The sequence below is a fragment of the Equus caballus genome, chromosome 7, assembly GCF_041296265.1.
Source record: "Equus caballus isolate H_3958 breed thoroughbred chromosome 7, TB-T2T, whole genome shotgun sequence".
Lineage (NCBI taxonomy): Eukaryota > Metazoa > Chordata > Mammalia > Perissodactyla > Equidae > Equus > Equus caballus.
In genome coordinates this window covers 99,665,432-99,678,151 of record NC_091690.1, presented here as the reverse complement: position 1 = coordinate 99,678,151, position 12,720 = coordinate 99,665,432, and the positions used below count along the sequence as shown (strand labels likewise).

The 12,720-nt window shown below is 37.8% G+C and overlaps 1 protein-coding gene across 12 annotated transcripts in view; it reads left to right on the top strand.

The window, feature by feature from the left end:
• Positions 1-12,720, top strand: part of IMMP1L (inner mitochondrial membrane peptidase subunit 1) — a 73,848-nt gene that overhangs the window by 40,905 nt on the left and 20,223 nt on the right. For all 12 annotated transcript variants that reach the window (XM_023646571.2, XM_070274979.1, XM_070274972.1 and 9 more), the window contains 2 exons: positions 8,275-8,408; positions 10,006-10,094. In XM_023646571.2, the coding sequence (XP_023502339.1) occupies positions 8,275-8,408; positions 10,006-10,094 (223 nt within the window). The remainder of the gene's footprint in view (positions 1-8,274; positions 8,409-10,005; positions 10,095-12,720) is intronic.

Genomic DNA, 12,720 nt, shown 5'->3' with positions numbered 1-12,720 from the left:
ACCCAGGATTCCAACCGGCGGAACCCTGGGCCGCCAAAGCGGAGCGCACAAACTTAACCACTCGGCCACAGGGTGGCCCCTAAATTTCAGTTATTATATTTCATTCTGTGGTGTGGTGCTGTGTAGAATTTCTGTTTGATTCTTTTGTTTATAGATTTTAGTCTCTGCTGAACTTCACCATCTTTTCCTCCCTTTTTTCAGAATGCTAACCGTAGTTATTTTCAAGTCTTCATGTGTTAATATCAATATCTGAATCCCCTGTTTGTCTGTTTCTGTTGTAAATTGTTGTCCCTTGGCTTTCAGTGAATGCATTCTATTTTATAGTATGCTTTGATTGCATGCAGTCACTTGGTCCTATTTTAGAGTAGGCTTATAATCTTTTCTTTAATTAAATTAGAAATTATACCCCAATTTTCAAAAAATGGGTAGAGGATTTCTCCAAAGAAGATAGATAAATGGCCAATAAGCACATGAAAAAGCTGCTCAACATCATTGGTTGTCAGGGAAATGCAAATCAAGGCCACAGGGAGATAACACTCATGCTTACTAGGATGGCTATGATCAAAACGTGGACAATAACAAGGGTTGTAGGCCAGGATGTGGGGAAATTGGAACCCTTATATGTTGCCAGTGAAAATATGAAATGGTGCAGCCACTTTAGAAAACTGTTTGGCAGTTCCTCAGAATGTTAAACGCAACATTTCCGTGTGACCCAGCAATTCCACTCCTAGGTATATACTCAAGAGAGTTGAAAACATACATCCCATAAAACCTGTACACAAATGTTCATAGCAGCATTCTTCGTAATAACCAAAAAGTGAATACCCAAATGTCCATCAATTGATGAATGGATAAACAAAAATGATACATCCATGTGTGGAATATTATTCAACCATCAAAAGGAATGATGTACTGATACATGCCTACAACATGTGTGAACCTTGGAAACATTGTAATGGGTAAAAGAAGCTAATCAAAAAATAGTAACATTGTGTGATTCCATTTATGTGAAATGTTCAGAATAAAGAAATCCATGGAGACACAGTTTCCAGGAGCTAGAAGGAAAGAAGAGGGGGTGAAGAGTGACCTCTAATGGGTATAGGGTTTCTTTTTGAGGTGATGAAAATGTTCTGGAACTAGATAATGATGATGGATATACTAAAACTGAAAACGTTGTGGATATACTAGAAATGACTGAATTATACCCTTTAAAAGAGTGAATTCTATGGTATGTGAATTATATCTCAATTTTTTTAAAAAAGGCCTTGCCACCCCAAGATCATAAAAAGTGTTGTAGGAGTTCTAAATAATGTTGTATTCTTCCTATGAAAATAAGGGTTTTTGTTTTGCCTTGTTTCTCCCAGCAGGTAGATAGTGTGTGAACAGGTTACTTCACTCCCGTCAAGGGTTGGTCGTATTCTTTGTGAAGGCTGATCTGTTTCAGTTTTGCCCTTACTCCTGGGGGGTGACCTTGTGTAGCCCAAACACCATAGCTAACCTTGGAGGCTTTGCTGGCAGCTCGAGGTGGCTGGCAGCAGACATGCTGCCAGCATCCTACAGTGCGGAAGGTAGCTGCCACAGCAAAGAATCGTCTGGCTCGGGTGTCGATATTGCTGAGGATGAAAAACCCTGCTCTGCTGTTCAGCTTGCCTTCATAGCCAAACTTTTCCAAAAAGTTGACTGTATGAGTTGTCTCCATTTCCACATCTCCCTTTCATACTTAAGAAGTTTTTTCTTGCCTAGGTAATACTCAATGATTTTTAAAGGTCAAATGATCCTACAAAGCTTATAAAGAAAAGAGCAGTATTCTCCAGCACCCTTGTGCTTAGTTATATAATTGTGGCCAGTTAGATGTAGAAAGAACAAAGATTTTTTTTTCCTGCATAAAAAGACAGTAAATTCCTGATACTTCTGCCTGCTTGTAACTTGGAAGTGGCAGTTCATGTTATTAGAAAATAAACCCCTCGTATAAGTTACTGTTACTCTAGTGTTCTCGTTTGCAGCAGGATACAGTCTGCACTCAGGAATTATTTTTTCAAGACTTGCCATGTCTGAAGCTTCCTTTGAGCTACAGAGCTGCAGTCTCATAATGTCCACCTGGATATCTCACAAATATATCAAATTTAACGTGACCCAAACCGGGTCCTTCGTTTTCTACCCCCATATGGCACGAGTAGAACCGTGTGGATAGGCCTCCATTTACCCAGCTACTTAGTCCAGAAACTGGACTGTCACTTGGATCTTTCCCTTTCTCTTGCCATTTGTTTTGCTTCCTAAGTTTCTCACATCCGCTCGTTTCTCTCCGTCTCCCCTGCCACCACCATGGATGATCTCTTGCCTGCCGAACTGCCATCCCAGCTTCTCTGTCCCTGCTCCCATTCCAGGTCTTTCTCCCCAAAGCAATGAGAGCGATCTTAAATTGTAAATTAGACCATGTTACCCTCCTGCCAAGATCCTTCGGTGGCTTCCCGTTACTTAGAATAAAATCCAAAATTCTACCAGACTTTGAATAATCTTGCCTCTCTGGAGTCTCATTCTGCGTCCTTCACACAGTGCTCCAGCCTCTTCGTTCCTGAGCCCGCGAGTGTGGTCTGGTCTGCCCCTTGAAGAGTGTTCTTCCCGCCCTTTCCATGGTGCTGTTTCCAAAACCAACTTCAATGGTGTTTCCTTAGCGAAATCTTTCCTGATTCCTGCTGAAGAAAGTATGCTCCCCACCCCATCATTCTTTATCACTTTATTTTTTTCTTTATGGAAACTGCTTAATATATTTATGTGTTTATTTGTCTCCTTTGTGTGTGTGTGACATCCGCCCCCGTAAGCCATAAGCTCTCCAAGGGCAGGCGTCATGTTCACTGTTGTATTTGCAGACTGAAGACAGTATCTGATATATAGTAGAAGCTCAATAAATATGACTGAATGACCATGAGGACACTCTTTTCCCCCTAAGTGTTTCTTTTTTAAAAAATTCTACTCTATAATAAAGTTGAAAAAAACAATACTATGCACATTCTTATACACTCCATTTGGATTTGAAATAAACCTTTTTCCACATTAACTTGCTCTGTTCCTCCATATATCTGTATATAATTAGATGTGTGTATATGTATATATGTATATGTGTGTATGTATAGATTTCTCTGCATCTGTGTATCTATGTTAATAGTGGTAGAAGTAAATTGTATGAAAAGAAGTTGTAGACATGACATTTATCTCTAAATAATTCAATGTTTTTCTCCTATGAACAAGATCATTCTCCTGCATAGCCATGATGTTAAGAAATCTAACATTGAGACAATGATGTATTTTGATTTACAGACCATATTCAAATTTCCCCATTTTTCCCCAAAATGCCTTTTATTGCTTTTTTTTCTTTTGCTCTAGGGTCCAATTAAGGATTTCATATTGCATTTGGGTGTCATGTCCTTCTATATTCTTGTAATTTAAAACAGTACTCTTGCTGTTTTTTTCTTTCATTAAATTTATATTGTTTAAGTGTCCAAGTTGTTGTCTTGTAGAATGTCCACAGTGGGTATATGGAATGAATAGGTCTGACTGTTCAAAATTAGATTTAGGTTATACATTTTGGCAAGAAGAGTACACAAATGATGATATACTTGTGGTTGCATCATGTCAGGAGGCTACATAATATCAGTTTGTACCATTACTTATGTAGCTAAATTTGATCACTTAGTTAAGGTGATATTTTCCAGATCTCTCCTGTAAGAGCATTTTGTTCCCTTTGTAAATAAGAAGCTATTTACTTTAATACTGTGCACATAACCTTTTTACCAACAACCTTTCACCCAGTAATTTTTAGCGTCTATTAATGGACCTTGCCTGAATCAATTATGACATTGATGGTAATTTTGTTATTCCCTCTATATTTATTAGCTGCCATTTTTTGGTAAAGAACTTTCCTTGTCCCCAATATATATTTCTCTTTAAAAAATATTATGTACTGAATTGATTTCATTTTTAATTTAATATATTTTCCTTTATTGTTATTACTTTTTTTAAAATCCCAGATTTGGCCAGTGAGAGACCCCTCAAATGTTCCTGTGTCTCCATTAGTCTTTAAGCACGTACTTGTGTTCTGGAACAACAAGACTATTCTGCCCTAAACTGTCTCTCCCAGTGGGGAGTGGAGCTTAGACACCAGAAATCTCAGTTGGAAGGGTGCTCGTCACTACTGTGGGGCATTGCGTCTTCCAGGGGACAGCGCTAGGATGACGTTATACAGGGAAGGCAGGACACAAACACACATGTGCTATCTATTTAAATGTTTGTTTTGATACCTCCAACTCATCCCTAACCTCCCTTTCCATATTTGTAGCTTCTTTTTCTCACATTGAGAATCCTGATTGGAACAATTTAATGTATTTACTCATTTGTGCTGTCTGAAATATACATAAAATGCTACAACCAACAACAAACCTACCAAGAAAAGCTTAGGATTCATTTGCAGATGTTTTTATCCTTAGACTATATCTTGTGTGCAGGGCACAGGGGAATCTAGTGGAGCTGTTTTCCCTCCTAGGCCTGAAAGGACCAGGGGAGGGGGAGTGTGCAGGAACCCAGAAGCAGAGAGACTCCTGGGCAGCAGACTGCCTCGGGAGATTCAGCGGCCTTTGGTCCAAAGACATAGCCAACCTGAGAAGACCCCACGGAGAAGGAGTCCAGGAAACACACAGCCGTTCCTTCCTCTGACTTCCTGGGGTTCAGTCAAAGGGTGCAGCAGCGCCCTGATGTAGTTCACACAGGCCGGTTTTCCAGGGGCACAGAGCAGTGTGAGAAGAGTGGAGAGAATCTGAAGGGACAAGCGAGGTGTCCAGCACATGGATGCACACGTGGGTTCCTGGACCCTCTGAAAGGAGTGTGCACATCAGACATTTGGAACCTCTGTCTTAATCCCCTTTGCTAGTCGAGCTGCCAAATGCTAGCAGTGTCTGTGGCTTATATCTTATGCGTATGCTACTTTCCACTCTGAGGTTTTTCTTAAAAAATCCATCAGCTTATTCTCAATTTCAATATTTCTTAACAAAGTGCTCCTCATTGTACTTTCTAAGTATAAAGCTGAACAGTCTTTATCCTCAGATTCTTCTCTAAATAGCTTCGTAGCTGTCTTTTCATCTTAAGAGACTAAGATCCAAAGTAATTTTAGACACTTCAAACTCCATTCTGTTACTAGTATCTGTAGGGAAGAAACAAGATCTGTTAACTTCTTTCTTCTGATCACTCTCATCTGTCTTTCAGTTTTATAATTTTCTGAGATAATTTCATTACAAATATTGTATTTGGAGTTGGGCATTGTCTAAGTAATAAAAAGGGGAGGGCTTTATGGCCCCAGTTACTTCTGACTGGGAGTTAATTGCGAGCCTTCTCAGTGAATCAGAACCATTGTATAGTTACAGTATCTTTGTATTTTTGAGTGTGTTTTTAGCCAAGTGGATTCTATTGCATAATCAAAATGATTTAAATTTTGGCACTTTCCTGAGTGATTTACCCTCTCATTTCACCTTTTATCTGTGTTACAGTGTCTTCTTGGTGAGTGCCGTGTGTTTCCTCTTGTTTTGTAATATGTCCCCTCTCTAACATCAGATAAGCAAATTTTTATTTTTGTTTTAATGTGTCATATCTGTTTTACTGCTTTTTAGAATTTTTTCTCATAGGTCTCGTTTTCAAAGCTCAGTTTTAGGACTTAGCCCACTTTTTCCCTAATTTTATAGTTGAAGCAAAGTAGTGGTATAGACAACCTAGTTAACTTTATTGATAATATTTATTCTATTATTATTTTGTCATTCCTCTTAACAATCTGTTTGACTTAATAGAGCTTCAGTTATGGTGTTTTTAATTTTAAGTAGCACTTATTATTAATTATTGAATTCTAAAAGTCACAAGTTTTTAAAGTATATCAGTTATAATTGTAAGCCAGATTCCTACTGATGGGAGCAGTTAATTTTCATATTACCTGAAACATTTAATGAGAAGCCTGTTTAATATGTTAGACCCACTTTCTTCAGAGAGTATGACGTTACCGTGTCTCTTCATTAAACAAAAATCTCAATAGTCCTGATCATCACTTTGAACGTTATAAGCATTCTGTCATGCTGAAGATGTGGAAGGTGTAGGAGATTTGGGTTCAGTATTCCTTCATTAGTTCAGTCAGACAAGCCTTCTGTTTACTGACTTCTTTGGTAGGCCCTGAGAAGTCAGAGATGGATAAGCACAGTCACTGCCACAGCCGTGGGAACAGATGCAGCGTGTGGGAAGGGAAAGGGGTAATCAGTGCAGTGTAGAGGGCACTGGGGTCCATGTGTGCTTAAGGCAGTGAGTGACCCAGCGCCTAAGGAGTGGTCTGGGCACGGCTCGGAGAGGACTCGTTAGGGGAGTAGACGTGGATGTTTAAAGACAAACAAACACTCATAAGCAGTAAAACACTAATAAAAGATACAGTCCTATGCCGTGGGCTCTAAAATTCTATTTTATTTAAAGGTAAATTAGCAAAAGTGGTGCACCTACAATATGACTGACAAATAGTAATGTACAACTGAAATTTCACAGGTTGTAAACTATCATAACCTAAAAAAAATGGGAAACAAAAAAAAAAGATGTTAGTGAGAAACTTAGACACTTGAAAACTACAGCTAATGTTATGAGGTTGTGCAGTCCAGGCTGATTGCCAAGTGAATGACACAGTAACTAACGTGCGCTGAGACTGCTACGCAGACTGCATGTCTTGTCGCATGGAATCTTCACTGACCCTCTGAGATGGGTTCTGGTACTATGCCCATTTTACAGATGGAGACACTGAGACTTACGGAACAACTTCCTGAAGGTCACACAAGTAGAATGTGGAGCCAGGATACAAACTCCGACAGATGAGCTTTAGAAACAGTGTTCTTAACCCTAAAACAGTGAACAGTGAGGACCAGAGGGACTCAGAGGAGAGGGAAAAGCTTACCTATTAAGAGCCTTTGGAGAAGAGTTACAAATTAGATGGGAGATGGGATTCAGGAAGACTGATCCAGGTGTGGTTGTTGGCGTAAGTAAGTGTTGATTGGGCAAAGTTTACCTGAAGAACAGACCAGTATGACTGAGTGGTCTGTTCCTGTAGGAGCAGCAGGGAAGATGAGGTTGGACACTGAGGGACGTGAGTGTGAGTACCGTGAGCCTGCTCTTGGAGGCTGTTGAGCAGGGCAGTGAGTGGCGAGTCGGGGCACCTTAGGGTTAAGTCTCAACTCCACCATGTCCTGCCTCTGGGATGTTCAGCACGTCAGTTTACCACTCTTAGGTGCCTTTTTCTGTATCTATAAAATGAGGATGGTACTAATATTACATTACAAAGGTTAATTTGTAAAGCCTAACAAGTAGCAAGTGTGGAGCAAATGTTACATGGTATTATTATTACTGATGTGTTTTAGTAAATTTAATCTCAGAACAGTGCATAGCAGCCTAGGCCTAAGCCATAGACCATTAGTTGAGAAATGCTTGAAACATAGTTGTAACAGGTAAGTAGAATAGAAGGGACAGATACTGGGGATATTTCAGATGAGTAATATTAACATCTTAAACTTATACAGCTTTTAAAAATCTTTCTATGGTTCTTTATGCTGTTTCATAGTATTTAGGTGTTCATTATTATATCAATAGTGAATAGTTGACAAATGAATGTGACTTTATAATTTATAAAGCACTTTGACATGTTATTGAATTTGATTCTCAGAATCATTCTGTGAGATATTATTTCCATTTTATTAAGACCCAGAGAAGTTAAGTAATTCATTTAAGTTCACACAAGTTAATAAGGGAACCAATTTAAAACTTGGATTTCTATATACCTGTTCTAGTGCTTTCTCCTTCAAATCATATGATATTATGACAAAAATTGATGTAGTATAAATCAACAATATGAAAATCTATTATTAGTACCCTGAATGAGTTAGTATCTCTTTTTAGGTATCTGCCTTAATACCAAGAAATAACCACGTAGTGAAAGGAGACAGACAAGTTCAGAGTCTACTAGTTATCTAATTCATGTATAACCCAGTGATATTTGAATATAATCTTTGTTCAGTAGATCAAAATATTAAGTCGCTGTAATTTGCCATTTAAAATATCTTTAGCAGAGATGAAAATAAGCTCTTGGGTTTTTTGGGCACCAAACTATATCAGGCATTTATTACATTCTGGATGATTTAAAATACTTTACGATAGAGCTATTTCTTAAGTGTTTTTAAATAGTATTGATCATGAAACTTTGAAATTTACCATCAGGCCCGTGGTGGCAGAGTCTGCATAGAACTATGCTCCGTGGTATTCTGGGGAAAACCTTTCGCCTTGTTGGCTACACTATCCAGTACGCCTGCATAGCTCACTGTGCTTTTGAATACGTTGGTGGTGTTGTCATGGTAAGTGTTTACATTCACGAATAATCATTTCAAGTATATACTTTTTTTGAATTGAAGGCAAATTTGTCGTTTCTTTTATTGTAATTGAACTTATTAATTTAATGAAAAAAGTGTGAATGTTAAAACTTGTAATGTTTCTAAATTTTGGGATGTAAGAGAGTGTGTTTGAACTGGCAATGATATAAAATATAAGAACCATTGCTTTAAATATGGTTCTGTATTCTGTTTCTGACAGGGGCACAAAAAGCCCTGTTAATGATTCAATAATAATAGTTTTTACCGTTTGTCGAATGCTGCTTACTGTGTTCCAGGGTTTGTTTGATGTTTCACATTTATTAGCTCATTTAATCTTTTCCACTCTGTCAGATACTTATTAGAAATTCATTATATGTAAGAGGAAACTGAGGCTCAGAAAGCTTCACTAACTTGCTCCGGGTCCCCCAGTGAGTAAGTAGCCGACTTGGAATTTCAGCACAGATTTCTCTGATTTTCAAAACTCCTATAACCACCATGTTTAACTGTTGTTAAAACAGATGATTATTCTGCCTCGCGTCAGTGTGGCCAGGCTGCCTGCACCAATGCCTCTTCTTCATGTTGCCTCATGAATCTATCAGCCAGGACTGTACTGACCTTTTGTCATGTAAATTGATTGAATGGCCAGTCGGTGGGTTTGTTGTTGCTGTTGCTGTTTTTGTCAGGTTTACCCCAACAGATTCAGTCACAAGCTCAAGTTGAGCTGGAGTGATGCAAATAAATACATTTAACTGAAGCTCCCCTCTTTGATTTTTTTAAGTTGCATTGGTACTTCTAGTGGGCTATAGCGGTAGCACACACAAACTTTATTTCTGCCTGAGTAGGAAGTTTGAGTAGAAAGTTTCATTTACGCATAAGTGGAGTAAATAGAGATGGTCATATTTAGATTTTTTAAGTGGCAATGATCATTTATAACAGTTTTGAGGTATAGATGAATATTATTGTTTTAAGACATGCTAATTTGAAAGTCTTTAAAGTGTGTCTCGTAATGCCAGTATTTTTCATTAGAAAACAGAGGTTGCAGCCCTATCAAATGAGTAAGCTATTCTCTTGGAAGAGAAGGAAAGGCATCAACTCCTTGAGAATAGTATGATGCCCCTCAATAAATTACCATCATGGGTGCTGCGTGATATTTGACAATAGCAAGAAAATAAATAAATCATTCATTTATTCTTCCATCAAATATTTATTGAGTATCAACTCTATGCCAAGCCCTGTTGTTGACCTTGGCTATACAGCTGGGAGCCCAAGAGACAAGGTCCCTGCCCTCATGGAGCTTACATTCTACAGGACAGCCAAAATATGGAAACATAGAGAATGTTACTTTATTTGTGTGTTATAATGTAATATCAGTAAACCATTTTTAATGTATTTGCCTGTGTTTCCAGACCTGGCGGCCACTCTGTAGACTTGAGCTTATCTGGGAGCTGCCAGCTTATTGGGAGTTATCCTCCAAGCTGGAAGAACGTTTGCTTGATTGTCTTTCCTTTAAGCCTGCTCAGATGATTTATGTTAAATTTAAAAAGGTTTTGAACTCAGATTACAAAATTACCTCTCTTTTCAGTGTTCTGGACCATCAATGGAGCCTACAATTCAAAATTCAGATATTGTCTGTGCAGAAAATCTTAGTCGACATTTTTATGGTATCCAAAGGTAAATTTCTGTCATAAATATATAAGTTTATGGCGAAAACACACACGCGTTGTGTCTTGTCTGCAGTTTCTTAACTTTATCTTTAAAAACTTTTTTGTAAATAACCAAATTAATGACCAGCCAGATAAAATTTTGACTCAAATGTTTTCTCTCAGTTTGAGAAATTTTAATAGTTTCTCTAAGCATGCAGAGTCTTCTGGGTCACTGCATCCCGTGTGTCATTGTCCAAAAGAGGTACAGTCCCTTTTATAACGTACGTTTAAGCCTAGTTTACTTTTGGGGGCATCCCAGAATGTTTTGAGTCAAGAACTAAGGACTTAGAAACTGTATGACGTATCTAAATACGTGGTTTTTTAAAAAATATTTTCAATAATCTTGTATTTCTATTAATTTATGATAAGCCCTGGATGATTTTTAGACTATAACTCTCTGTATAGCTGGGAGCCAGGAAGCTTTTCTATTATGGTTCTCCTATTTAATTACATTAAGTTGAAAAACTCCTTGGCAAATATTGTTTGCCACTAAACCTTTTCAAATCCTCTTCTAAACAGTGTTTCCACTCTTTCTGATACTGTTTATTCTGCTTAACTCTGTATTATTCCTTCTGAGTGAATGTCAAGCATTATTAATTAACTGTATTTTCCAAAGGGCACCTCTCTGACTCCCTAAAATCTCAGGTCCATTAGTTTTTCATAATTCTGAAAAAATAAACCTATACCAGCGTTCAACTCCACAAACTACAGATTTGACTCAAGTTGGTATTTAGCTTATGGCATAAGTAGTTTCATTGTTGACCTTTTCTACAGCCTGTTGCACATTACTGAAAAATCATCAAGAATAGCGTAAAACTGTTCTTTGCATTTACTGGTCTTTTACCGTCTTAGAGTCTGCAGATAGAAACTCTTTCTTGCTCATGCTGTCTGGTCTAGTATGGTCCCTGGATAATAATTCTTCAGATCTTTTACCCATAACAACTTTGAGATACCTAATTGATAGATACGGAGTTATTTATAAAGTAAAACTTATTTAACAGGCTGTGTTCTAGCTTCCTTTTCTTTGTAACTCATATCAAAATAAGTTAACCCAGTCTTTGGATTAACTGGAGACCCGGCCTCTCTGTAGCCTGAAGACAAGCCTACTTTCCATGCTACAACGCGACTTTGCTCTCAGAGTCCTGGTGTGCTGAACCAGGGGCTGAACTTGTTGGCTAGAGTTTTTGAATGGATGGCTCAATATTCTCTTTTTTTTTTGATACTCTTTGTGTTCAGATGAGTAATACAAATAACTACATTCAATAAATGAAGATTTTTTGAAGGATTCATTTTGTATTCTGTTCATTCAGAGGGCCCATTAGGTTGCAGGACAGATCTAAATCTGGCATTTATAGGAGACACGCCAAAGTAACTTTTACAACCAGGGCAGTCATTTGGTAACTTCTACTTTTAAAATATTGCTCTCCCGAGTATTGATTTTCTTTTTTCTGCAGCACAGGATTCTGAGGTTTGAGGGGAATCGCTGACCCCTCGCAAGAGACCCTCTTGCTAGCTGCCGTCCATGTAGGGAAAATGAAAGCCTGCATATCCGGTGTCTGAAGCACATGGATCTCTGTTACAGTCAAGTGCACAGAACACTCGTGCTCGAGACAATCACAGTCTCCTCTTACTCGTATGTTATTGTACATTCTGGGGAACATTAAGATGAAGAAGATATTGACCCTTCTTTTCAAAGGCTTATGATCTAGTAGGATAATAAGGATGTTTCTAACTATAAACGAGAAAGGAAAACTTCAGTCTTAGTTCTGTTAGGTTCCTTTTTAAACCCTATTTGAAAGCATGGAGAGTCCAAGAGATGTGTATTTGGATCTAAGCTCTATGCCTGCATCTGGTTAGAGCACCAGAAATATAGTCTGCATTAGTATCGTTTTCTGTAAAAACAGCTCGACTGAATTATAATTTTTATGTTGCCATTCAAGTACAGGTTTGAGAGTCATATTGATTATTTGGTCGAAAACTTAAGCTGAATAAAACACCCACAGAAAATCTTTCTTTTTCCAAAGCTACCCCAATTCACCTTTGTTGGTATGTTGCAATCTTTGCAAACTTGTTCACCTGAACAGCTCCGCTGACTGACTCCAGTTGATTGGAAACAGAATAGTTTATCCATTTTCAAAAAGGGCAGCCTTACTTACGTTGCCTCCGGACTATAGAAGTTAATGTTTTAATGGCTTTCAACTCTTATTAAGAATAGCGTCAAGAAATGACCCTTCTGAATACTGTTTCTATATTTTCTGTAAGATTTTTGATGAGGACAGTGTCTTTCATCCTCTTACATAAGAATCCTTCTTATATCTCTGTTTGATTTAGTTGTTACGAAAAATTTTGTCATACCTCCCAAACTAAACTTTGTTTTATTAGTTAATGGTTGCCATGTGATCAATCATAATTTCTTTTTTGACCTGGCTACCAAAAAGTTTAGAATTCATTTTAATACGTATGTATAGCAATAACTGGGTTTCTGAGTTAACCATCATCTTCCTTTTATTTTTATGGCTTTTGTATTATTTTGTTATATGTATGTTTTATTATAAGTAACATCACATTATTTCTGGAACTAGGTACAGATAATA